This window comes from Notolepis coatsorum, assembly GCF_963971535.1.
Source record: "Notolepis coatsorum genome assembly, chromosome: 5".
In the NCBI taxonomy this organism is placed as follows: domain Eukaryota; kingdom Metazoa; phylum Chordata; class Actinopteri; order Aulopiformes; family Paralepididae; genus Notolepis; species Notolepis coatsorum.
In genome coordinates this window covers 29523511-29551010 of record NC_140169.1, presented here as the reverse complement: position 1 = coordinate 29551010, position 27500 = coordinate 29523511, and the positions used below count along the sequence as shown (strand labels likewise).

Here is a 27500-nt window from a genome sequence, read left to right as displayed (position 1 = left end):
TCACCCTAGTGTAGACCAACTCAGGTCCTCAGAGACATGTGTAGACCAACTCAGGTCCTCAGAGACATGTGTAGACAAACTCAGTGGAGTGTGGAGCAAATCAGGTCCTTTGAGACATGTGTGCCAAGGTGATCCTGGATGTTGTAGTTCTGTTTCCTCTATAGACCACTACACTTCCGCGTTACATTGAAATCAAGGAGGAGATTGCGGGGGGGTCAAATGAATGGATGTGGACGAGAGCCGTGATGGAAGTGGTTGCCGATACGGCTGTGGGGGTGCTAGAGACATGATCGAATAGACGTTTATGCGCCTCGCTCTCCTGAACACGGCGTGACCCATAACTAATCGATCAGAACTAAATCGGCAGAGAAAAAGCCCATTTTAAAGCACCTATTCCGCTTGGACATGCGCAGAGTGCCCATGGAGTCTGGACGACGCGAGATGACGCTCGAATGAATGTGGACTGTTCCATCAGAGGGGGGAGCTTCGGTGGCCAGCCGAACAGGATAATGAAAAAATGATCCCACTAAATGGCCAGACGTGTCTTATGGCGACATCTACAATTACCTCATTGAGTCTCCAGGTAGACTAATGTTTATATTTAAGTGCAGCGGTCTGTAGCCACTTACATGACCATCGAAGCTCCCCCCTCTGATGGAACAGTCCACATTCATTCGAGCGTCATCTCGCGTCGTCCAGACTCCATGGGCACTCTGCGCATGTCCAAGCGGAATAGGTGCTTTAAAATGGGCTTTTTCTCTGCCGATTTAGTTCTGATCGATTAGTTATGGGTCACGCCGTGTTCAGGAGAGCGAGGCGCATAAACGTCTATTCGATCATGTCTCTAGCACCCCCACAGCCGTATCGGCAACCACTTACATCACGGCTCTCGTCCACATTCATTCATATGCACCCCCCGCAATCTCCTCCCTGATTTCAGAATCCCGGAAGTGTTACGGTGGTCTATCCACTAGTGTCATGTTGATCCTGGGTGTTGTAGTTCTGTTTCCTCTATCCACTAGTGCCCTGTTGATCCTGGGTGTTGTAGTTCTGTTTCCTCTATCCACTAGTGTCATGTTGATCCTGGGTGTTGTAGTTCTGTTTCCTCTATCCACTAGTGTCCTGTTGATCCTGGATGTTGTAGTTCTGTTTCCTTTATCCACTAGTGTCCTGTTGATCCTGGGTGTTGTAGTTCTGTTTCCTCTGTCCACTAGTGCCCTGTTGATCCTGGGTGTTGTAGTTCTGTTTCCTATATCCACTAGTGTCCTGTTGATCCTGGGTGTTGTAGTTCTGTTTCCTCTATCCACTAGTGTCCTGTTGATCCTGGGTGTTGTAGTTCTGTTTCCTCTATCCACTAGTGTCCTGTTGATCCTGGATGTTGTAGTTCTGTTTCCTCTATCCACTAGTGTCCTGTTGATGGGTGTTGTTGTTGAACTATGAGCTGTAGTTAATGAACATAACGGGGTGGCCAACCAGTCAGAGACTAAGAGCCACAAAAAAATGACTGTGGTACCACAAAGAGCCACACCATATACCAGCGTTTCTCAACCTTTTTTTTCAGTCACGGCACCCTTCATGTGTTTATAGGTCTCACCCTCTGGCCTCTGAAGTTGCTAATGTCTTTTTTATTTGGGCCTCACAGGGTTAAAAGTACCCTGTGAGACCCACGGTTGCAAAATTACAAAATCACTTTTAGCCATTTAAAAAAATAATGTTTATTTAAAAAATGTTAAAGGGGAACTATTTTACTATTTCTTTCACTATTTGGGCACTTTTACACAATTCCTGTGAGTCTATGGAACACCTAGGTTTTTTTCAAAAAAAATGCATTGTTTTGTATTTCTAATCAAGTACTAAAAACCGCATTTTTCTACCTCAAGATCTTAAGCCGTTTTGAGGCTGGGCTCCAACCACTGTGTGGCCTGGTGCCAACTGCCACATCAACTGCCACATTATTATGCAGATGAGAAATCTCTGACATCACAGATATGCACATTTTCAGATGACTCAGTTCAGTGAGGGTGAATATTGTGAGAGGAGAATTGGAAGAATTCGCCAATATGAGAATTGGAGACATATATCCTATTAATATAAGTCCACATAGCTAAGAAACAATGGTAAACACTGAAAAAAGCCATTTATAAGATAGTTCCCCTTTAAGCACATGTATAGTCAATTGGTCCTGTTGTTCAGCCTCACAATGCTATTTGATAGTAAATGTGTTTATATGTCCCACCCTCTGGCCTCTGAAGTTGCTAATTTCTTTTTAATTTGGGCCTCACAGGGTTAACCTCTTAAGCCCGAGATATACAGTAAAAGTGTATATTTTCAGCATTATGTTTGTTTACCAATTATTTTAACTGTTATTAGTGAAATATAAGATTATAGAAATCTCAGGGCATTGAGTCGGAAACCGGTGCATATTGACAGGAGGAAGTGGCACAGCCAAAAGTGAGTGTAGTCTTTTGAAGGAAGAGACTCAGGGCTTTCAAATTTCGAAAAACTACCCTACCCAGCTCACACCAGCCCCTGTCAATCATCTGACTTCTGGATTTACTTTTTAATTTCTCTTATTTTTTGGGATTATCTCCCACAAACCTGAACGTTATTGCCATAAAACAGAACGCAGTTAGTTTCTCTACCTTTCTGTGAACGTCTTGCAAAAAAAGGTGTTGCAATATGATGAAAAATGGTGGAGAAATTTACATTATAAAAAAGATGGCAGAATTCAGTACTGTATCTACAAAACCTTCTGTTTAATCATCTTCCCTTTATTCATTTGCTTAGATTTTTCAGGTCTGGTCAATTTTAGCATGGTGTTATTTACAGTCAAAGATAATTTTTTTTTTAAAATAGAATTGATATTCTCCTTTGGTTCATTACAATTTACTCAAGCCTAGTAACAGACACACTATTTCTGACACTGATCCATATATGTCCCTAGATTCAGATACCAAGAACATGCAAATGGACCATTTTAAAAAAAATTGTAAATGTTTATTCTACGTCCTTATGGAATGAGTGACATAAAAAAAAAATAAATAAAAAAAAAATAAAAAAAAAAAAAAAAAATTATTTTTTTTGTTTTTTTTTATGGGTGGAAGAGCCGCACATTGACGGGCAAAGAGCCGCATGCGGCTCGCGAGGCGCGGGTTGGCCACCCCTGCGATAGGGCATACAGACCTACAGGGTATACAGACCCTCATCTGCACTTGTTTATTTTTCTCCTCATTTTATATTCAGAGTTAATTATATTGTTTACACTGTTTATTTTTCTCGTATTTTTAATATTTAGATTTCATTTGATTGCCTATATTCTTTCTACTATTACCCTGCCCATACCTGTAGCTACCCCCCCCCCCCCCATGCTGCTATGAAAGGAGATCACTAAAGGAATATCGTATCTTATCTTATCTTATCATATCCTATCCTATCCTATCCTATCCTATCTTATCTTCAGGGATATAGGGTGCTTGGGTGACAGGACTAGATATTAGCCCTTAACTAGCTTCTCAAAACACGTCAAGGCGGAGGTGCGCGGTCCAGGACTGTAGTCGTTGAGGCAGGCTGGTTCTGTTTACTTAGGCACAGGGATAAGAAAGTGGACTTCTTAAAGCAAGTGTGTTTAACTGACCGGGTCAGGGATAGATCCAATATATGGGTGAAAACCGGCACCGGTCAGTCAGAAAACCCTTTGAGGCCTGGCGTACCGTCTGCTCCCGCTGCTCTCGCTGCTCTCCTGGTGGCGTCAACATTTTAGGCAACCAACTTGTGTTCAGCGTTTCTCTGATTGGCCACGACGCCCATGTGACCGCGGCAGCGCGAGAGAGCGGCAGTGCGGAAATAGGCTGCATTCTATTGCCATGCTCTGCGACAAACTCTAACCTTAACCAACTCCGAAACAATGCCTAAACTTAACCCTAACCTTAACCAACTCCGAAACAATGCCTAAACTTAACCCTAACCTTAACCAACTCTGAAACAATGCCTAAACTTAACCCTAACCTTAACCAACTCCGAAAGAATATTGCCATGCTCTAAGACAAACTCTAACCTTAACCAACTCCGAAACAATGCCTAAACTTAACCCTAACCTTAACCAACTCCGAAAGAATATTGCCATGCTCTAAGACAAACTCTAACCTTAACCAACTCCGAAAGAATGCCTAAACGTAACCGACGAAAGAATGCACGTTAAAAAAATTAAAATAATTTTTTTTTAAGAGATTTGAACTTGTCACCAATGCACCGCAGGATCCACAGCAAGGCGGCGAACCAGTTGAGCTAACCGTCGATGTTAAAAGAGGGGGGATTACGGCTGCTCTGCCGCTGCCGCGGGGGCGTGGCTAGGCGCAAGCTGGTTGCCTAAAATGATTAAGCCTCCTGGTGTCCTCACAGGACCTCCTCACGCCATGAGAACACATGCTGAACTTCACGATTGCACATCGCTGGACCACTTAATTAGCTACTCACACACACATACATACACACACGCACATCTGTGCATTGGCCTACAAATACTCACACAGTGACTCTATTAATTGGAGCTTTTTGAAGAAGCTTTTTCACATTGGTTTCGTGTCTTTTCTAAGCAGACTGACTTTTACCAGTGGTTTTTATGAGGTGTTGATTATGTCATTAATCTGGTGTCAATCTGGTTTATCCGGTCCAAATCTATCTACAACAGGTTTACCAATGTGACCCCGGCAGACTGAACCCACAAACCCTCTTTATAGGGAATTAGGAATTAAAGGAGCACTTCACCAAATAACAATGCTAATAAATGTTGCGCATAATCTCACACACAACCAAAAACTGCGTAGACTAGAGCAAGTGTATTGAGAGTAACCGAGTTTGAATCCTTGTGTTGTGTTAATTACAGCTCAATGACATGATGTAGATGAAAGACTAGCAATACCTTGTCTTATAGAGGCTGCAACCTTATCATTTCATTGAGTTGTAATTAACACAACACAAGGATGTGTTCAATGTCCCCGATCATCACTGGTGGTCATATTTAAACAAATGTACTCCCAACTGTCAAACTAAATGAATGTGTGCAAAACGGTTTAACCTTTTTGGACATGTGTGATTATGTGCAAAATAAATCAGCACTGTTTTTTTTGGTTATGTGCCCCCTTAAGAGCACTAGAATGCCATATTGCATGCAGTGTGATTATGACTTTATATCTTGGGATATCTCTTTGGAACGCATATATACACACACACGCACACACATAGACACACACACAGGGCCGCCTGGGAGAAATGCGAGGCCCTGTGCGAGATTTAAACGCGAGCCACCCCCCCCCCCCCCCCCCTAAAAGGTAAAAAATATATATATATATATATTTTTTTTTTCATACAGTCAACATATTCTTAAATAATAGCGCTGCCCGAGGCTGGGCATGATACAGTCAACATATAGCAAGAGAGAGAGCGAGAGCTCCCGTTCTACAGTCAATATACAGTGTTATCGCTGCACAGACCCGGCAATGCCCCTGACCCTCCACCAGAGCAAGGCCAGAGAGAGAGAGAGAGAGAGAGAGAGAGAGAGAGAGAGAGAGAGAGAGAGAGAGAGAGAGACATTGGAAAGAAACAACCCAAAACCAGAGCGAATTGAAATGCTATTTGGCCCTAAACAGAGAGTACACAGTGGCAGAATACCTGAGCACTGTGACTGACCCAATACTAAGAAGATCCTTGACTGGGTACAGACTCAGCGAGCACAGCCTAGCCATCGAGAAAGGCCGCCATAGGCAGACCTGGCTCCCAAGCGAAGACAGACTGTGCACCCACTGCACACAAGATGAGGTGGAAACCGAGCTCCACTTCTTAACTCTTTCAGTGCCACTCACGAGATTTCTCGTGTTTTTTTATAGGTGGTTGCTAGCCACTCACGAGATTTCTCGGAATTATTATTATTTTTTTTTTTTTGCGATCTGAAAAATTATTGCATCACCCGAGCCTACCCGAGTATTGCCGAGCTGCGCCGGTGATCACTGTGGAAAAAAGCGCCCCCTGTCGTCTCCCAGATGACATAAGTGATTTTGGAATGGACTCAATGAAAATGAATGGGGAAAAAAATCCGGTACTCCACATTTTCCAGTTCACTGATCCAGCCGGGGTTACTAGAGTTCATTCTGGAGCCTCAGATCCCCGCGGATCATGGAGATCCACTGTGTCGCGTTGGATCCATACACGTATCGATTTTTTCGAATGGTGATCAGGAATTGGAATATACCAGTTGGATACCATCTGATGTCAGGTAAGGACTCTATGTTATCAGTGGTAGGATAATCAGAGTAAGTTTGATGAAGTTATAAGCTGTTTTGTGAAATGTCTTCTTTCGGTTTCAATGTAAAACTCCGAGAGGAAATCAACGAGGCGATTATCCGCGCGCGGCCGTAATGTGCGTGCGTGCACGTATAATATTGATCATCTAGCGTTTATTTGAAAACGATTCATAAAAAGGCCGACGAATATCAACGTTGTGGAATATTCCACTAAAAGACGATTTTCATAGAATGCTCCAGAATGAGCTGTTTTTTATATCAAAACGGGGGCTTTTCTAACTGCTCTGAAACGGCAACGACGCGATAAAAAAACAATCTGCCTTCACAGCACTGTCTGGAAAATAGTCTTTGATAATGCGATGGGCAGATTAGACACATAGCCATAATTTAAAACATAGATTAGGCGATATTAACGTTAACATTGGCGCGGATGGTGGCATTCAAGCGGTAAAATGGAAAACCAGGCGTGGCACTGAAAGAGTTAACAACCTGCCCACTATACCAAGACATATACTTCCCACAAATTGCAAACACCCAGAGAGACTTTGAAAACATGGACAATAACTCAAAACTCCCATACCTACTGGGAGAAATACAAGAATGTGAAATAAAGCCCATTTGAATTGAAGGGAGAGAGATAGATAGAGCATGTCTGTGTGTGTTAGAAAGAGATAGATAGAGAGAGAGCATGTCTGTTTGTGTGTGTGTGTTAGAGGGAGAGCATGTATATGTGTGTTAGAAAAAGAGAGAAATATATAGAGAGAGAGCATGTCATTTTGTGTGTTAGAGAGAGATATAGAGCATGTCTGTGTGTGTTAGAAAGAGAGAGAGAGCATGTGTGTTTGTGTGTTAGAGAGAGAGAGCATGTCTGTGTGTTTGTGTGTTAGAGAGAGAGAGCATGTCTGTGTGTGTGTGTTAGAGAGAGAGCATGTATGAGAGAGATAAGCAAGACAGCTAAGATGAGCCCCTAAAGGATATTCAACTTTTAATGGAAGAACAAATCTGAAGGAAAAGATAACTTCACAAAGGCAACATGAATATACATAGATCCAAAAGGACAAAGATCAACACTTAAATCCCAAGAGAAGAGGGTCTACCAGAGAAAACAAAGTAGCAAGGAGCCAACGGCCGACATCAGCTAAATAGGCTAACTGCAAATAGAGTAGCCAGGTACTGACACCAGGTACACACAGTTAGCTACAACAGCTAGCCGGCCCGTTTGGCTCAATATAACGTTAGCTACGTTAGCTAGCCGGCCCGTTTGGCTCAATATAACGTTAGCTACGTTAGCTAGCCGGCCCGCTTGGCTCAATATAACATTAGCTACAACAGCTAGCCGGCCCGTTTGGCTCAATATAATGTTAGCTACGTTAGCTAGCCGGCCCGCTTGGCTCAATATAACATTAGCTACAACAGCTAGCCGGCCCGTTTGGCTCAATATAACGTTAGCTACGTTAGCTAGCCGGCCCGCTTTGGCTCAATATAACATTAGCTACAACAGCTAGCCGGCCCGTTTGGCTCAATATAACGTTAGTTACGTTAGCTAGCCGGCCCGCTTGGCTCAACATAACGTTAGCCAACATAACGTTAGCCTTAGCCACGATAGCTAGCCGGCCCGAGAGAGAGAGAGAGAGAGAGAGAGATATATCCACGGCGGGAATAGAATAGAGTGCATTAAAAACTCACCAAACGTCCAAGAGGATGGAGACAACCGCGTGGAGTTGACAAAGTTCATCTGCCGAACGACCGTCCTCTTCATCTTGGCATAACAATGCTGCACGCGCTCTCTCTAGGTTAGCTAACGCTAGTTAGCCTTTAGCTAAGCTAGCTACTAGCCGACATGGCTATCCCGACTGAACCACACGTTAGCACTCGATATTATAACGTAGCTAAAGCTAACTAGCTGTCCCTGCCTTTAGCTAAGCCGACATGGCTAGTCTGACTGAACTGTCTAACATGCAACAACTTTCATCTTCAGTCCATCTGCCGAACGACCGTCCTCTTCGTCCTGGCTGGCATAAGCATAACCTCCAATGCTGCACACGCGAAATAGTCAAATGCAGCTGACGCACGCCGGCCGACTGTACACATGTAACCCCTCCCTTCGTTGAAACCAATAGTATGTCTGCTGCAGAGCCCCAGAGCTCCAATAGTGAGTATGTCTGCTGCAGAGCCAGGAACAAGTTAGACACATTCTACAAACGTGTCTAATGTGAAATATATAAGCATATAAGCAAAACTAGATTTTAGGTCTGTGATGAAAAAGGGCCTCGCGGGAAGGGGGGCCTCGCAAAAAAAATAAAAAAAATAAAAAAAATAATAAATAAAAAAAATAATAATAAAAAAAAAAATGTGCGAGGCCCCCCTTCCCGTGAGGCCCTGTGCGACCGCACTGCTCGCACACCCCCTGAGGCGGCCCTGCACACACACACTGACACAGACACACACATGCACGCACGCACGCACGCACGCACACACACACACACACACACACACACACACACACACACACACACACACACACACACACACACACACACACACACACACACACACACACACACACACACACACACACACACACACACTTGGTGGCAGCTCAATAGCTTTCTCAGCTTCTCTCCATCAGGTCCAGATGCAGTTTTGTTGGGGACTGAAAACCAAAACGTAATGTAATAAAATCCTTATAGAGGGCAAGTGAATGATAAGGAAATGAGACCAGCATTGTTGTGGTTGTGAGTGGGAGCTTTGATGGGTTCTGTCAAATCAGCTGTTTTTAAACTTGCACAACGTTGACGGAGAAAATGCTCACTAAAACTGTTAATTAAATTTAATTCGATTTGATTGCTCTATTACTCTGTTCATGTCACAGTCTTTTTTTTGGGCTATATCATCTCCGAGGGGCAGGTACGGATGGACCCCGCTAAGGTCTCTGCGGTCACCCAGTGGCCCCAACCCTCCTCCGTGAAGCAGCTACAGCGTTTCCTGGGCTTTGCAAATTTTTATCAGCGATTCATCCGCAACTATAGCCGCGTCGCCGACCCCCTCTGTGCTTTCACCTCCACTAACTACGTTGGTCCTCTGCGGCGGATGCTGCTTTTCTCAACCTCAAACGCCGCTCCATCTCCGTGCCTGTCCTGGTCCAGCCAGATCCCGACCTACAGTTTGTGGTGGAGGTTGACGCTTCGGATACGGGAGCGGGAGCTGTCCTGTCCCAGCGGTCCCATACAGACAATAAGCTCCATCCGTGTGCTTTCCTCTCTCGACGTCTATCCCCAGCGGAGAGGAACTATGACGTGGGCAACAGGGAGCAGGGACAACACCTCTGGTAGCCTACCATGTACCATGGAGACAGACACACAGGCCTTCATATTGGCCTGTACCACCTGCGCCCAGGGCAAGGCGACCCACTCAGCTCCATCGGGGATCCTCCACCTGCTACCTGTCTGGCCATGTTCACACATCTCAATTGACTTTGTCACAGGACTGCCCTCTTCAGGTAATACCACCATCCTAACCGTAGTAGACCGGTTTTCCAAATCTGCACACTTCATCCCCCTACCCAAACTGCCCTCCGTCAAAGAGACTGCACAGCTGATGGTCCAGCACGTCTTTCGACTTCATGGTCTCCCCCGGGATGTGGTGTTGGATCGGGGGCCACAGTTTTTGTCACAGTTCTGGCGGGCGTTCTGTTCCCTCATTGGCTCGTCAGCCAGTTTGTCTTCTGGTTTTCATCCGCAGTCTAACGGGCAGACTGAGCGTGCCAACCAGGACATGGAGACGGCTCTACGCTGTGTGGTCACCTCGAATCCTACCTGCTGGAGTCGGCAGCTGGTTTGGGTGGAGTACGCTCACAACTTGCTCCAGAGCTCGGCTACTGGACTCTCCCCTTTCCAGTGCGCTCTCGGGTATCAACCTCCACTGTTTCCTGACCAAGAGGTGGAGGTCAGTGGTCCGTTGGCCCAGAAGTTCGTATGCCGCTGCCAACGAACGTGGAAGAAGGCTCGGTCTGCACTACTCCGCTCTGTTTCCCGGTACCAGTGACACGCTAATCGTCATCGGGTTCCAGCCCCGCACTATCGTCCGGGCCAGGAGGTGTGGTTATCTACCCACGACCTTCCTCTTAAGGTGGAATGTCGCAAGTTGGCACTAAGTTCATCGGTCCTTTCCGCATCAACCGGATTACTAACCGCTCCTCTGTGCGTCTCTGTCTGCCCCGCTTTGACCCCTGCCTGGCTGACTATCCTGTCCCATGCACGCCCCTGGACTGTATTAGAATCTCCCCTATGTAAATCGACCTCTGCCTGGAGACCTGTCTATACTCTTGTATTAAATATACCCATACCGGGTTTTTAACAAGACCTGTCTGTTTCTCATTGTCTGCATATTGGGTTCAATACGCCTAGTCGTGACAGCCCATACCTGTACCTCCCCTCCCCCCTCCCCCATGCTGCTATGCCGCCTGAATTTCCCCACGGGGATCAATAAAGGAATATCTTACCATTATCTTATCTTATCTTAGTCCATAGATTTAGCTCCACTACAGAAGACTGGCGCCGCCTGTGGCCGCGGGAGGTAACTGCACCATGTTTAAATGGAACAGAGGAGAGAAAACAACACCAATAGAGATGTTTCTTTAAGTTTGAGTCATTCGCGTATTATGCTTTAGACAGATTTCAGATTTCAAGAGCTCATAGATTCACTGTGTTTTCTCTTGGTCAGTTCAAGTCGGCGTGGCGCTGTGATTAAGATATTTGTGATATTTTGAGGTGAAAAGGTTTCATGGTGCAGGCTAATTCCTCCAGGAGCACACACTGCTAGTGTTTCTGCACTTACTTTTGTATTAAGTTAGTTTCTCTCGAGTAAGAGTTGACACTACCTGCTGCGCTCTCTCTCTCTCTCTCTCTCTCTCTCTCTCTCTCTCTCTCTCTCTCTCTCTCTCTCTCTCTCTCTCTCTCTCTCTCTCTCACTCTCCTTCTAACTCTCTTTCTCTCAGTCTGCCATTGATTATCTTAGTAAGGGGATAAACAGCCACCATATGCAGGGAAAAGATGTGGCATTAAGGGGGTTTAAAGAACAAACATTGACGGGAAAAAAAACAAATGAAAGGAAGACTTGAAAAAGAGGGTGAATCTGCATCTGGTGTTTTGACTCAGAGCTGAGTCAGTGTAGCGTCCACTCACGGCACTAACACTTGGACTTAACCCTCATCTAACCAGGCTATGGACTTAACCCTCATTTAACTAGGCTATGGACTTAACCCTCATCTAACCAGGCTAGTCAGTGTAGCGTTCACGCACAATACTAACACTATGAATTGAAAATGGGGGACCCTGATGTAAACAAGACAAACGTCTTTCTCTGGTCTGCATCCCCTTAACAATTGTGTGTATTGAGCCGTACTGTATTGTACCCATTCTGCAATCTGTTAAATAAAGTTTTCATTCATTCATTCATTCATTCATTCATTCATTCATTCATTCATTCATTCATTCATTCATTCATTCATTCATTCATTCATGCATTCATTCATTCATTCATTCATTCATTCATTCATTCATTCATTCATTCATTCATCCATTCATTCATTCATTCATTCATTCATCCATTCATTCAACACATGAGATATGGACTTAACTTTTGAATTGAATTGATTGAATTGAAAACCTTTATTTATCCCAGAGGGGAGATTCAGGTGTCCATCACAGCATAAACAGCCATTTAAAAACAGTTCTGTTCCGTTAGGGGCTCTGCTTGGCATCACTACTGCACTCCCTCGCGTACGTGCACGCGTACTGAATAAACTTCCACAAATATACCTTTAATACCAGTATTAGTCTGACCACACCCCTCATCAGCTTACCTTCATAAGCAGGTGTGTGGTCACCTGCTCTCCTCCTTCTCGCTTTCACCACAAGGAAGTGCCTCGGTAGTACCCCACTTGACGTGTTGTTAGTTGAAAAGAGTTGTGACTGGTTTACATTGTGCTTAATCTTTTCTTCTCTCACATTCGTTGTACAAGAAAAGGTTTGGGTCATAATGTATTCCGCGGAGAGTAGACCCGCTAGACCTACTCTTCACCACCGGTTCTCCATTCCCGCCTCCGTTGTGCGCCTCGGTGCTGGGCTGTTGCCACTCTCGTGGTTGCCGACCCAGCCCGGGAGACTGCCGGTGGATAGTTTTCCTCACCGAAGAGCCGAGGGGTCGGTGCCGTCGCTCCGGCGATGGCCTGATCTCGACTCTGGTTCCTCTGGTTCTGGGGAATCGCCCGTTGGTGAACGGGGGGTTGTTCTGGAGCCGGAGGATTTGCGACGCAAACTTTTCGCGTCTGCTCGCTCGCGTCGCAAGATGGTGGCGTGCAGACGCGAACGGCCTGGGTTTGGGGAGCTGCTGGAGACCAGCGAAGATGCGTCCGGCTCGGGATTTCCGATGGAGACTGAGGACTTCATGGACGAGGCGGACGGATTTTTGTTTGAAGGCCCCGTGGAGGAGAGTATCCCTCCTCAGGAGACCCCGGAGGGGGGGGAAATGGCTCCATGGGGCACCCTGTTCGAGGATGTCGAGGAACCACCTTGGCCTCAGCGGCAGGATGCCCTATTGTCGGCAGCATCGGATTGTGGCTCCTTGACCAGTCGCAGCCTGCTGTATGTGAGGGATGCGGGGTCGGTGGAGGAAGGTTCGCAGGGGGAACTGCGGGCCTTGTTTCCCGAGCTCATGGCGGTAGCCGCCACCGCAAACGGTGTGCCGCTGCCGCTGCCATTGCCTGCACCTGTCCCTGATAACCTCATAGGCCATCCCTGGCAGCGTCCCCCAGTGAGAGGGGTGGACGTTGTCTACCCATTTTTCCCATCGATGGGGGCCTATGTTCGTCGGGGTCAGGCGGTGGCCAACATCATGGGACTAACTCCTACCTACGTACCAGTTACGCGGGTAGCAGGGTTGGTCAAAGGTATGGGGGAGGGCGTGCCTCGGCTTGACAGTCCGATGGCCGCGCTCCTCTGTCCGGATATGGTGTGGGAGCCACTGTGCAAGCCGGTCCTCCAGGGGAAATCGGCTAGGCGATTGGCTTATTGGGGTGACCAGTCATTTATCGCTGGTACACAATCGCTGGCTGCGGCGTCTAACATCGCCCACCTGGCTAGATTTGTATCGGGGATAATGACGGGCGGCACGGATCTGACCGAGGTGAAATGCGATCAGATCACCCAGGCTGCGGGAGCTGTCCTGCATCTTTCCCAGGTGCTGGCCATAGCCATGGGGAAAGTGCGCGCCCTGGCCACCCTGGGCCAGCGTCACCTTTGGCTGGAGCAGGCCCGTGTGCCAGAGAGGAAGAGAGCTCCTCTTCTGACGGCCGCCCTCTCCGACGCTGGCCTGTTCGGGAAGGCCCTGCGGTTGATGACCTCAACGTGCAGAGAGATGGCAGAGGAGAGATCCATCCTCCAACCCCATTTTCCGCCTCCCGTCCTTGCCGGTGGAGGCAGAAGGCTTCCGCGACGTCGAGCTGTCTCCGGCGCCGGTACCACTGCCTCCGCCGCCGCTGCTGGCCCTGCCAAGAGGGCCAGGGGACGAAACGGCGCTTCTGCCACTGCCGGCCCATCCCAGACCGGAGGAGACGGTAGGGAACGTCGTGTCCAGCAGACTGTAACCTACCGTCCCTCCGGGGCTCCCCAGGGTGGCAAGACTCGAGCGGCGCGAGGTGGCAGACGCCGTTAGGAGTGACTTTTTCCCCTCTGTGTCCCCTCTCCTACACCCTCCCCGGCCCCTCTGTGATTTTGTGCCTTGACATTATTTAATTAGTAGTAATAAAAAAAGTTCCCCGACGGAGGGGGACTGTGTTTTGGCCGAACAAACTGTGTGTTTCTTCAAACAAATCATATGGTGGGGCTGTGTATATATGAATCTGCCCTTTTTTACGTTGTGGGGTGAGTTGTGTTGTGATTACGAGGTTAAGCAAGGTCTGCAACGTACACTCGGTAATAGGTTCTATTTAGCTTGATGCTCCACATGCAGCTAGAACTGGTGTTATTCCATTGCTTTGACTAAGTATATGTGTTTTCACAATGCTGTGTTGTTTAGTTGCAGTAATACTCGTACGCACACATTTCACGGCCTAGCCGCTTACTCTCGTTCAGCGTTTTTTCCTATGTATGACATAGGCAACGGGTATAGGATTCACGCACAGGCGACTTGTGTTTTGTTGTAAAACCGTTTACACTTTTTGTGGGTAGCGGGCATTGTATTAGCTTCGCTATGCTTTGTTTTCTACCGGAGGTTTTTCAAGATGGCTACGGTTGTTTTTCTGTGTGTAGGGATAAAGGTTGTGTTTTCGGGAGGGGGTGTCGGATAAACCCCTCCTTCCCCACTTGATTGGTTTAGGGGATTTTGCTTGACAGGGGGGGGGGGGGGGGGGGGGGGGAAGGGGTATTCTACCGACTCCTGTTACATGACAGGATCCGGTAGGTTTTCCCCGCCCGTTGTAGCGTTGTTGCTATGGCGACGCCTTCCATGAGCTGGTGTCTTAAAGATGTCGAGGTTGGGCGCAGGGCTCACAGGCCTGCTGCGCCCGGTTTATGTGTCAAACTTGAGTCTATTGGTCACGTGTCTCACAGTTTACATATCTTTTTTCTTGACCGTGGTCTCATGTGGGAAGGTGTTTCTGGGAGGGTCTGGTCTTACACTCTGATTAAAAGGAGTGACTGGATTGAAATCATGTGAAAAACAGGGTTTTTACTCCCAGCTGTGCAGATTGGGTCATACGGGTGATGCCTTTTCTTTATTTGTATAAAGAGTTGAATGTGTTTTGATGGATTGGAAATGAGGGTCCCTGATGGTAACAAGACTAAACGTCTTTCTCAGGTCTGCCTCCCCTTAACCTATTGTGTGTATTGCCGTACTGGGTTGTACCCTTTTCTGCAGTCTGTTGGGTAAATTTTTTCATTCATTCATTCATGGAGTTGATTGCATCTCGCCCCTCTTGTCGTTTCCCTGGGCGTCTTGGGGATTCAATATGGTGGTCTAAACGGCCTATTGTTGATGTGGGTATGTCCAAACGCACACATAGTGCTGGCTCAGGATGTGCTTTTGGGCCATTGGCTGACTAGCGCGCCTTGATTGCTTGGGTGAAACAGCGTTTTTATGGAGCAATTGGGATAGGGGTTTTTTCCTCTTCCGACACCCTGTGTGTTGTCGATGGGTTCCCGTTCATGTCAGGGGATGATGACGGAATGGGTCTGGACATATGGGGAAGGGTCTCACGCCCCTTCTCCTGGGGTTGGCAGGTCGGCGTGATTAGGGCACGGGACTGGTTCTGGTCACGCTGGTCCAGACCAGTTGCACCCGTTGTCCGCTGGGGATGCAGATCTGCTGTTCTGGTACCCTGAGGGACTTGGGTTTTTTTCAGGGGGAAAAATGCTAGGTCGATCCGGGTGTCACAGGGTTGAGCGTTATGGGACCCTTGTTAGGTGCGTTGTATTCTGCACTGTCGTAATGGCTTACGGCCGTGCCGACCTGTACGCGTCCGATCTCGTCGGATCTCGGCCGCTGTGCGGGTTGGTCTTGGTTGGTACTTGGTTGGGTGACCTCCTGGGAATACCGAGTGCGGGGTGCTGGGGCTGGTCTTCCATTTTTACGCTCTTCTCTTGCGTTTGGCGCTGAGGGGCCTGTTGGGGTGGTTTTAACCTCCTCGGGGGACCCTGTGCTCCCCGTATCACCGGGCCCGGTCCGGGGTGATGCTCGTTGACCCGTAGGCCCGGGATAGCCCTGTTGGGAACCAGAACGCGGGCTGCGGCGGTGCCGCAGATGTGTTTTGGGGTTTCTTTCCTGAGGGGTTATGGGACCAACCATTGCATGGGGTAATGCCTGGGTGGTTGGTTCTCTGGTGTGTTGCTGCAGTGTCAACTCCCGGTTCTCCGGTTGAGGGTGCCCCTGCACGTTCATGACGTCTGCCGATCGTATGGGCTTTTTCTGTGGGCAGCTGTCAGGGGTCGAGTGGTCTAAGGATCCCACTTCTGACATGCTGTTTAAAGGCTTGGTTATGCGACAACGCCAGTTTACGCCCCTTCCGCCGGGGCGGCTGTTTTCAGCTGTCCTTTCTGGCGCCTGCCTCGTCCGCAGTTTCCAGGCTTGGGTTGACAGCCTGTTGCCTGGTCTTTTCCCCGGTGCACTGCCTGCTTCCTTGGTTAACTCTTGTGTGTTATGACCATGCTGTCTGCCTGTTGCAGGGCCTGTGTTCCAGGCGGTGTGCTGTTGGGGAGGACAGGGCCCGCTCGGCTGAGGGGCCTTTGTCCGAATGCGCTGGCGATGTGGGGGGCGGGGTCACTAGGTGCCCACCTGGTGGGGTCTTGATGCTGGCATCATGGACTTCTCCGGGCCCCCATTCCAGGGGGCCCAGTCCTTTTGGTGGGTCTGGGTCTTCCTTCGCGCTCCGCTGCTACGGCCTTGCCACGGGGTTGGGTTTGCCCTTGACCCCGTGATTCTGGGGGCAGTGACGAGGTTGTTTCCTACGTTCGTTCCCGGGTGGCATGCGGGTTGTGCGTGGGTGTAGTCGTGGGGTCAAGCCACGGTCTGCTCACCCTGTGCGTTGGGTTGCTTGAGTGCCTCTTCGCACGGTCGGGTCCGTCGCCCTCCCGTGAAGCCCCTAATAGGGGGGATGCCCTCCATTAGGGGGGGTCGGGGGGGCTCGGCCCTCCCTGTTCTGATGGTTGTGGGGGGCTGTCAGCGGGGTGTATTTGTCAGCCAGCGGCTCCGCTTGGCCTCCCTTTGTGCAGTAGTGATGCCAAGCAGAGCCCCTAACGGAACAGAACGTTAGGTTATGGCTATAACCAAGTTCTGTTAGTTAGGGGTGACGCTTGGCATCAGACGGCCGCTGCAGCCCTTGACCTCACCTTGTGGTGAAAGCTTGGGTAGGAGGAGAGCAGGTGACCACACACCTGCTTATGAAGGTAAGCTGATGAGGGGTGTGGTCAGACTAATACTGGTATTAAAGGTATATTTGTGGAAGTTTATTCAGTACGCGTGCACGTACGCGAGGGAGTGCAGTAGTGATGCCAAGCGTCACCCCTAACTAACAGAACTTGGTTATAGCCATAACCTAACGTTAATACATAACATACATTTAGTATGTGTTAAAAACAAAGATGGACAAATAACGTAGGGCTAAAAAAAAGCTAAAAAGAAGAGCTAAAATAGGGCTAAAATAGAGCTAAAAGTGGTGAAAAAAATTAAAAAGAGTCTAATCATGATGTTAATTAGTTACAGTCCACAAATCAGCTCCTCCAGTCCACGGCAGTTAGCCCCTCCTGGCCCTTCTTGGTTGTGGAGCCTGATTGCCACCGGCACAAAGGACTGCCCGAAGCACTTTGTGGTGGTATGTCGGGGGGGGGGGATAAGTCTGTGGCTAGACGTGGACCGCACTCAAGGATAGTGTACAGCTTCCTCCTCAACCTCCCCTCTGCCACCACCTCCAGACTGTCCAGGTCCGCTCCCACCACAGAGTTTGCTTTCTTGACCAGTTTGTTTATTAGCTCTTATTTAAGCAGGCTAGTTGACTAAGAAGAACACATTCTTATTTAACCAGGCTAGTTGACTGAGAACACGTTCTTATTTAACCAGGCTAGTTGACTAAGAACACATTATTATTTAACCAGACTAGTTGACTAAGAACATGTTATTATTTATTATTATTATTATATTATTTATTTTACAACTCCAGTTGTAATGCCAGTACCTTGGTCAAGGGACCAACTCCAGTTGTAATGCCAGTACCTTGGTCAAAGGACCAACTCCAGTTATTATAATGCCAGTACCTTGGTCAAGGACAACAGAAGGAAAGCTAGAATGCATGTCTTTATGGTAGTAATGGTAGTAGTGGAATTATTTATTAAGGCTTTCTTAGGCTGCGGTTACACTATGGCCAGTTTTCGTTTCGTTTTCAGGGTCAGTTTCGCTTTTCAGAACGCAACGTAATGGCAGGCAAGTTAGACATCGTTTTTGACTCCTGAGCACAGTGATGTATATACATGTAGTACAATGCCAAAGCAGTAGGTGGCAGTAGGTGGCGATGTAGTTCAAACATGAAGGCCATTTTCAACCAAACAGAAAAGTTTAATGTGTCAATACACTTCCTGCTAAAAATCAACAATCCACCATCTTTAAATGCCTCGCGTGAGCCATTTAGCCAACGTAGCATTTATTTTTCAGCAAAGAAAGTGCAATAAAAGTGCAATAAACCAAACGGATACATTCACTGTGTGTTCTGCCTCTCATTTGTTGATGAAACAAAACTAACATCAACACAATTGACCACCAAGAGCGGAGTTTAGTCTCACAAAAAGATCGTTGCCGATTCTGTTAGCTTACGTGCTAATGTGATTGGGATATGCCAGTATAACAGTATAGCATTGTGGCTAGCAGCGAAGTTTGTTAGCTTACGTGCTAACGTGATTGGTATATGCCATTATAACAGTGTAGCATTATGGCTAGCAGCTTGGTAACGTTAATGCTAGCAGAATGAATGGATGTAAACTTTATTTAACAGATTGCAGAATGGGTACAATACAATACGGCTCAATACAAACAATTGTTAAGGGAATGCAGACTGTTGTAGCTTGGACTGGGCTCCTTATAACAATAACTTGACAACACATGGTAGCCGCAGCTACTTGGGACAGCTCTGGTGTAAACACTGGAAATAACGTGCAGGTCTCTACTGCGCATGGGCGTTGAGCAACAACGGCTCCGTATCCGGCTCGCGCAGATTTACATGGCACCATTGTCGGCGAGTTTTGGCGAGTATCCAAAACGGAAACACCTTTTCAGCGTTGCCAGTAGGACAACGCGTTTTCCTGCCAAAACGGCGTTTTTATTTTTAACTTGGACAGCAAACGTAATCATTCAGCAACAAAAACGTTGCTGTATTCCCCAGTGTAACCATGGCCTTAGTTATTTAATTGGTTGTTGGGAGGCCAGCCACCAGGGGCACCTTGAAGTGTTGGAATGCATTCCAATACATTACATCACACATTGACTCGTTGAAGAGAACACACAAACACACCTCCAAAACCCACATCTTTTAGAGGTTCCATCTGGTCACAGATGATGAAAGACATTAGCAGGCTGCTTCTCACACATTCAGATTCCTCTCTTGTCATCTGTTTCCCAAATGAACAACATCTACGTCTATATATACTGTAGAGTATTTATCTTTACAATCTAACTGTAACTGGTCGACTATATTTCTGATGCAGAGAGATACCAGATTCTACATTCTGATACTTTGAGCTCCAAGCATTGACTTTTAGCCTTTATCTTATTTTCATACCAGTGCTTTTTTTGTTCTTAGCTCTATTTATTTTAATTTAAAAATTTTCTTATGTATATGTGTTTTCATTACATGTATACGTATACCAATTATTCACCTGTTCTATTCTCCATCCACCTATCATCCATAGCAACACTATATTATCACCGACATCCTGTTGCGGGATCCGCTTTGAACAGCCCATCTGAGGTTTCTCTCCTCCACGCCGCCTGTGGTGCTTCTTTTTCTTATTGCTAGGTTTGTATTTTAGACGGATTTTCAGAAAATAGGCTCCGGGTGGAAGAGGTTAAACAATCACTTTAAACTAAATGCAGTGGCGGACTGGCCATCGGGACGTTCGGGACGAATCCCGATGGGCCGGGACCAAAGTGGGCTGGTCCAAAAAAAAAGAAAAAAAAAGAATTTATACTTTTTTTTTTTTTTTACTTTTTTTTTTTTTTTGTCAGTGTGTGGGCCAGTGTGTGGGCCACTAATGTGGGCCGATGTGTGGGCCAGTGTGTGGGCCAGTGTGTGGGCCAGTGTGTGAGTCGGTGTGTGGGCCACTAATGTGGGCCAGTGTGTGGGCCGGTGTGTGGGCCAGTGTGTGAGTCGGTGTGTGGGCCACTAATGTGGGCCAGTGTGTGGGCCAGTGTGTGGGCCGGTGTGTGGGCCAGTATGTGGGCCGGTGTGTGGGCCGGTGTGTGGGCCAGTATGTGGGCCAGTCTGTGGGCCGGTGTGTGGGCCACTAATGTGGGCCGATGTGTGGGCCAGTGTGTGGGCCAGTGTGTGGGCCAGTGTGTGAGTCGGTGTGTGGGCCACTAATGTGGGCCAGTGTGTGGGCCGGTGTGTGGGCCAGTGTGTGAGTCGGTGTGTGGGCCACTAATGTGGGCCAGTGTGTGGGCCAGTGTGTGGGCCGGTGTGTGGGCCAGTATGTGGGCCGGTGTGTGGGCCGGTGTGTGGGCCAGTATGTGGGCCAGTCTGTGGGCCGGTGTGTGGGCCAGTGTGTGAGTCGGTGTGTGGGCCACTAATGTGGGCCAGTGTGTGGGCCGGTGTGTGGGCCAGTATGTGGGCCGGTGTGTGGGCCGGTGTGTGGGCCAGTATGTGGGCCAGTGTGTGGGCCGGTGTGTGGGCCAGTGTGTGGGCCAGTGTGTGGGCCACTAATGTGGGCCGGTGTGTTGGCCGGTGTAGTGTGTGGGCCGGTGTAGTGTGTGGGCCAGTGTGTGGGCCATATGTGGGCCGGTGTGTGGGCCATTATGTGGGCCGGTGTGTGGGCCAGTGTGTGGGCCGGCAATAAAACAATAAACAAGTTGCATAAACTAAATCAGATTAAAAATGATCACAGTTCTGGTTTGCCTTAAGATGCAGTTTAAGATGGGTCTTGAACATGGAGTATGTGGGGCACTCTCTAATCACAACTGGCAGGCTATTCCAGTAGTTACCACTTTTAACAGAGAACACAGTTTTTGCAATGGTAGTATACCGAAAAGGCACCTTACAGTCCCCTCTACTGATGGCCCTGGTGGTAATGCCAGTGTCTGCTTTCTGTTGGATGAACTCATTCAATGGGGGAGGGGCAAGTCCATGCAGAACCTTGTACATGAAGCAAGTATATTTGAAAACTTGGAAATTCTCGAAACTTAGCATGTTATGTTTTTCTAAAACATTACAGTGATGAAATGAAATTGGTTTCCTATCAAATACTTTTATGGCTTTTTTGTAGAGTAATTATATTGGTGTAAGAGTAGTGACATATAAAAGAGACCAGTTGATAAAACAGTAGGCCTACTCGATGTGTGATAAAATTGAATGCAGAAACATCCTTGCAGCATTAACTGGCAGGCAGGGCCTGATCTGCCTGAAGTTTTCGATGTTAAACTTGACTGTTTGTCACTTTCTTCACATGACTTTTTGAAGGTCAATGTAAAGTCCAATGTGACCCCAAGATACTTGAATTAATGTACAATGTCCAGCTCCGCCTCTCCCAGAAACACATTAGAGTGAGTGACCTCTACTGGTGACTTTGTGAACATCATACACACTGTTTTCTTGGTGTTAAGTGAAAGACATGCTTTTGTTAGCCAGTCTTGAATGAGACATGAGACATCAGTGAATGAGATTCACGTTTCCTCCCAACCGCGAGTAGGCCTAGAAGCGCAGAAATGGAGAATGCAAAAAAAGAAAGGGTGGAGCTGAAAAAGCTAGAATTAAAAAACTAAAATTGCTAGTAAAAGACGCAGAACAATGTTCTAAAATTACAGACATGTTTACCCGCTGCTGCTGCTAATGATGATGAAGTTCAAGTGGAAGGAACCAACAGTAACATGACAGGTGCATGCAGTAGCCTAGTGCATATTCTACTGTTGGTGTCTGCCGGTTCATGAGGGCTAGCTAGCCTATACTAGCTCTTGCAGTGATTTCAGTCATTCTATTACAAGACAATGTGCTTTCCGTATTCCTGATTCCTTACAGCACGTGGACGTAAATAGTTGTGACTCGTGACGTTTTTTCTCTGACTAAAAGTTTTGTTAGCAATGTTAGGACTAGTGCCCACCACAGCATCAGAAGCTAAAGTGCTAACCTAGAGAGCCAATCAGAACCTAGGACGGGCTGCAAATTAATCGGCTACTAATATTATAATAGTAAATACTAAAATAAAATACTATTATGTTCCCTTCCAAATTTTCATGTTGATATAATATTGGTAATCTAATTGATTGAATTGATTAGTTGCCATTTTACATGCTTAAATAAGATGTACCTTAGAATTCCCAACTGTTAGCCATGTTCTCGATCTGTATATGATTAGTCTCATCTACATGTTTGTAAATAACCACAGCTAACTAGCTTAAGCTAACAACTAGGTCAACTACTACCCCGTAGTTAAACATATGTGATTGCATATAACAGCTAACTGCTACAGCTAAGTTGGTAGTTAGCCTATTCCATTAATGTTGAATGTATTTATGAAGGTTGTTGATGGTGGTTGGCGCTGAATAGCAGACATGATTCCGTCAGTCTGCCACAGGGCAGCTGTGTTTGCTGATGCTGCTCACAACCACCAGTAGTGTATGACTGTGTGAATGTTTGATGGTTTCTGTGAAGCGCTTTGTGGAACAATGCTGATATACAGTTAAGAATGAGTAATTCGCTTTTGGTTTTTAAGAAAATTTGTAAAGCTATTTTTGAAAACTACAGGGGTGAATAATACTGTTTTCTTTTGCTATTTTCTTTTAGAATACTGTTTTGGAGTCTTCATTTTTTAAATTTTTGTTTTTTTTTATCCACTTTTTCTCCCATTTTCTACATTTTCTCCCATCCCAATTTCGTATCATCCAATTCAACCCTCCCCTGTCACGAACGCTGTTTCTTGCCTCCCACAAGCCGGCTGCAATGTGGACTAAGTCATACATAGCACAAGTCCCCTCCAGTACTTGAGGTAACAGCAGTCGCATCTTTTCACCTGCGCAGCTCGATCTCTCAGTGGCGAGGAGTAACGCGTGGGAGGCTCACGCTGCCCCCGACACTTCCTGATTCTACTGCGCAGGCACACCAACCGACCTGTAGGAGTCGCTGTCCACAACGCCCAATCCCCACCCATCAGTTTCCCACCCCCTAATACGGCCAATGTGTATTAGTATGAACGACCAGCTAAACTGAAAGCAATGTGGAGCGCTGGGCTCGAACAGGCGAGCCCAGCGTCTCCAGTATTTGTGGCGAGCGCCTTGCCCACTACGCCACGTAGCCGCCAATTTTTTTTAATTTTTGTTAAGAATATAGGACAGACATATATAAGCATTATGCTTCAGTCTGTACCTTTTCAGTCACTGTAAAATCAAATATTGTTAAATGATGGGGTATATTGTATTGTGTGAGATGATGACTGAATAAACTACTACTACTACTACTACTACTACTTTGGGTTTTTTCAAAAGGCTGAAAAACGCTGTATGAATTCAAGCCATTATTATTGATTGCTGATGTTCTTCTTATGCAGTTGACTCTGAGGAAAGAGAGAGCGCCCAATCCAGCACAGCTGACCCTGAGGGGAGAGAGAGCGCCCAGTCCAGCACAGCTGACCCTGAGGGGAGAGAGAGAGCCCAGTCCAGACAGACAGACAGACAGACAGACAGACACACAGAGAGAGAGAGACACACACACAGAGAGACACACAGAGAGAGGGAGAGAGAGAGAGAGAGAGAGAGAGAGAGAGAGAGAGAGAGAGAGAGAGAGAGAGAGAGAGAGAACAGGCTCTTGGAATGGGTTTCTGGGAGGAAGTGGGGGGTCTTTCAATGTTGATTAAACGGCAAGCAACTAATGTCATGAGTGCCAAATTAAAGGACAATAAATCCAATCTAACTGAAATTGTGTAGCACAGACCTTTCTATTAGGGATGCTCGATATTGGCTTTTTTACCTATACCAATATTGTCCAACTCTTAATTTCCGATACCGATATCAACCGATACCGATATATGCAGGGTTTCCCGCCCCAAGAAATGGAATAATTTCAGGTAATTAACATTACATATCTCTTGTTGTGGAATTAACACAACATTATGCATACTTTTGACAATAAATAAAATCAGAATTGGTTCTTACTTGCTTGCCTGGGTAAATAAAGGTTATAGAAATGTAAATAAAATATTATTTCTTTAAAACCGATACCGATATTTTTCGATATCACATTTTAATGCCGATATCGGCCGATAATATCGGTAGGCCGATAATATCGGACATCCCTACTTTCTATGGATCAAAACCTCAATATTATTATGGTGTAGTTAATACTTCATGTATCCTTAATCCCTAGGCTAATGAGTCACTAAGATGTTAGTAAAAAAACATATGCCAATGACGGGAAGTAACGGTATATGTATGTGTGTGTCTGTGTGTGTGTGTGTGTGCACTGTGCATGAGTGCACATCTAGGGGCGGTGTGTAGATTTGGTCTCCCTGATGTTGACTCCTTAGCCACAGCCTTGGGTTGTTTAATACTGGACAAGTGTTTCATAACGCCCGTTGTGTGGGCCGGTTTCGGGGCCGGTGCGTGGGCCGGTGTGTGGGCTGGTGCGTCTGAATGTCCCGGGCTGAATTTGTGTCCCAGTCCGCCACTGACTAAATGTCACTTTAAATAATGGAAAAGTCACTTTAAAGGAATGGGGTATTGTATAGTATAGTTTAGATACATTAAGTATAATAATGACAGAGTTAAAATTGTAAAATTGTATATTGTATAGTAGTGTACATAGGAACCAGTTTCTCAGGAACTTAGCATGTCTATTTTTATCATGCACGCCTTGTTTCTTACCTGTTTTTTTTGTCTATGTCTATTTTATTATTGTATTATTGCACAATCGATGCAGGCATGACCACCCGCCCTGATGTAAACAAGACGAAAGTCTTTCTCTCGTCTGCATCCCCTTAACAATTGTATGTATTGAGCTGTACTGTACTGTACCCATTCTGCAATCTGTTAATACAATTTTCAATCAATCAATCAATTTCACTGTATGCCCTGGTATGTATGTGACAAATAAACCTCTTGATTCTTGATTCTTGATTCTATCACTCCTGACATCATCAGACCCATTCAGAGCACTCGCACCCCCTCTGTTTACACAGGGACGCTGCTATCATTCACATCTTTTAGTGAGTCGTTCCTCATCTTCATTGGGGAAAGTCTGGGAGTGTTGCATATATGGATTTTATTGTGTTTTTTGTTCTGGATCTATTGTGATGTTTCTTCTTGACTCGTAAAGCCCATGGGGGCAATTTCATGTGATCTTGGGCTATACAAATACATTTGATTTGATTTGATTTGATTTGATTTGATTTGATCTGCAGACAGAGGGAGAAATGGTGTGTGTGTGAGAGAGAGAGAGAGATATAGAGAGAGAGAGAGAAAGAGAGAGAGAGAGAGAGAGAGAGAGAGAGAGAGAGAGAGAGACCAGTGGAGGTTTCTCTATGACAACACGTGAAACACAAATTCACTCATAATTCATAATTATTATTAATTTACATATATATATACATATTTACACATTTATTATTATTATTATTTTTTTTTATTCGAAAAGTTTTCCTCTGTAAAAAAATGCCAGTGAATTATTTTTTCTTCAAAAATTGCCAAAATTGCCAGCTCTGAGCAGGCCTGCACTGCAGTAATGACTGCAGTAATATTCGTGCAGAATAACTTCACAGGTTGACCCAATGTTAAATAAATAATAAATAATAGCCAATCAAAATAGGCTATTAACTTCATCTAAGCACGGTCTGTGCAGTTAAACTCTTGCCATTGAATGGAGGATTTAATGATTGACAGCCCTTGACATCCAATACACGGAGGTTGAATGATTGGCAGCCTTGCAAATCCAATCAGAGTATGGCTCCTACGACTGCAGCTCTGTAGCTACACGGCTGTTTCTCCCCTCGCGGGATTGATTGATTGAAAATTTTATTAACAGAGCACTGAGAGCAGCCACGTTCGAAACCTCTATATTAGTGTATCTAACATTTAGCACTTTAATAGCCGGACATTTACTGAGGACCAGCACAACACACATGTGGATATTATGATTTAACAAGTCTATCTGTCCAGGAGGATGACAACATTATTGCAGGTACTGTAAGCATAAGCAGGCAGCCTAGCAGTTTCTAGCTTGGATGCTAATAACTACTAACATTATCACGTTAGCTTGGATGTAATGTATCACGTTGGCTGCTGGCTGCTAATGCAGCCTGCAGATAATATTTGCATGTGCACTGTGTTAGTGGTGAATGAATGAATGAATGTTGCCGCTAGCTTGTGGCTAGGCTAGCGTACTTTGCTGATGCACGGCTGATCTAGTGCCTCTGTGGCTCTGCTGATTTGTCACGGTGAGATTCATGTGGTGGAACTTTGGTGTGCTCTTATGAATGAGAACTGCTATCTTGTCCGTTGTGTGTGGGTTTGTGTCTGAAACGACCGGTGGCTTGTGTGTGTTGCGTGAGATGCAGAAATAAACATTGTCAGGCATTGTAGTTCTCGGACCGCTTTCACCCACAGTTAAAGGAGACATGACATGCTGGTTTGATGAAATGTATAGTGTAAATGAAATGAATAGTTTATGTATATTCAATAGTAGTATTGATAGTATATTAGTATGTATATTGATATTAATATTAATTAATTGATTGATTGGTGTTGGTATTATATTAATATATAGTGTATATTAATATTATATTTTCATCTGTGTCCCACTGACCACTGACACACAGTGGGGGATGTTTTAAAAATATAATTTAATATATAATATAATATAATATAATAATTTGTGCTTCACCTAAAAATTTGGTCACCAGCCTCCACTGAGAGAGACAGAGAGAGAGAGAAAGATAGTGTGTGTGTGTGTGTGTGTGTGTGTGTGTGTGTGTGTGTGTGTGTGTGTGTGTGTGTGTGTGTGTGTGTGTGTGTGTGTGTGTGTGTGTGTGTGTGTGTGTGTGTGTGTGTGTGTGTGTGTGTGTGTGTGTTGTGTGTGTGTGTGTGTGTGTGTGTGTGTGTGACATACAGATATACAGTACTGTTACATCCAGACATTTATGACATACAAGATATACAAATATACAGTACTGTCTATTTACAGACAGAGTTTCTAAAAGAATATATACATTTGAGGGGGAGGCAACTGTACATTGGGGTGGTTTGGGCGGAAGGGGGGGGGGGGGGTGCGGCATTGGACGGACATTTTACCGGGGCCTGTTTCGAATTGTGGCCTCCCTTCTGTGCTTTTTTAGAGCGGTTTTGAAGGTGGGTAGGGATTCACATTCTTTTACGGCTGTGGGTAGGGCTGCTCCACATTGTTGTGGCATAATTGCGAAACGTGTTTAGTCCCTTGTTTGAGCCGAATCCGGGCTGGACATGATTTGTGGA

At 46.1% G+C, this 27500-nt stretch overlaps 1 protein-coding gene across 1 annotated transcript in view; it reads left to right on the top strand.

Annotated features, from left to right (window-relative positions):
- abcb6b (ATP binding cassette subfamily B member 6 (LAN blood group) b) overlaps window positions 1-27500 on the top strand; it is a gene marked incomplete at both ends in the record, with an annotated part of 199859 nt that overhangs the window by 71265 nt on the left and 101094 nt on the right. Inside the window, one exon of the mRNA XM_084314055.1 lies at window positions 9169-10248. Coding sequence (XP_084170181.1) covers window positions 9169-10248 — 1080 coding nt within the window. The remainder of the gene's footprint in view (window positions 1-9168; window positions 10249-27500) is intronic.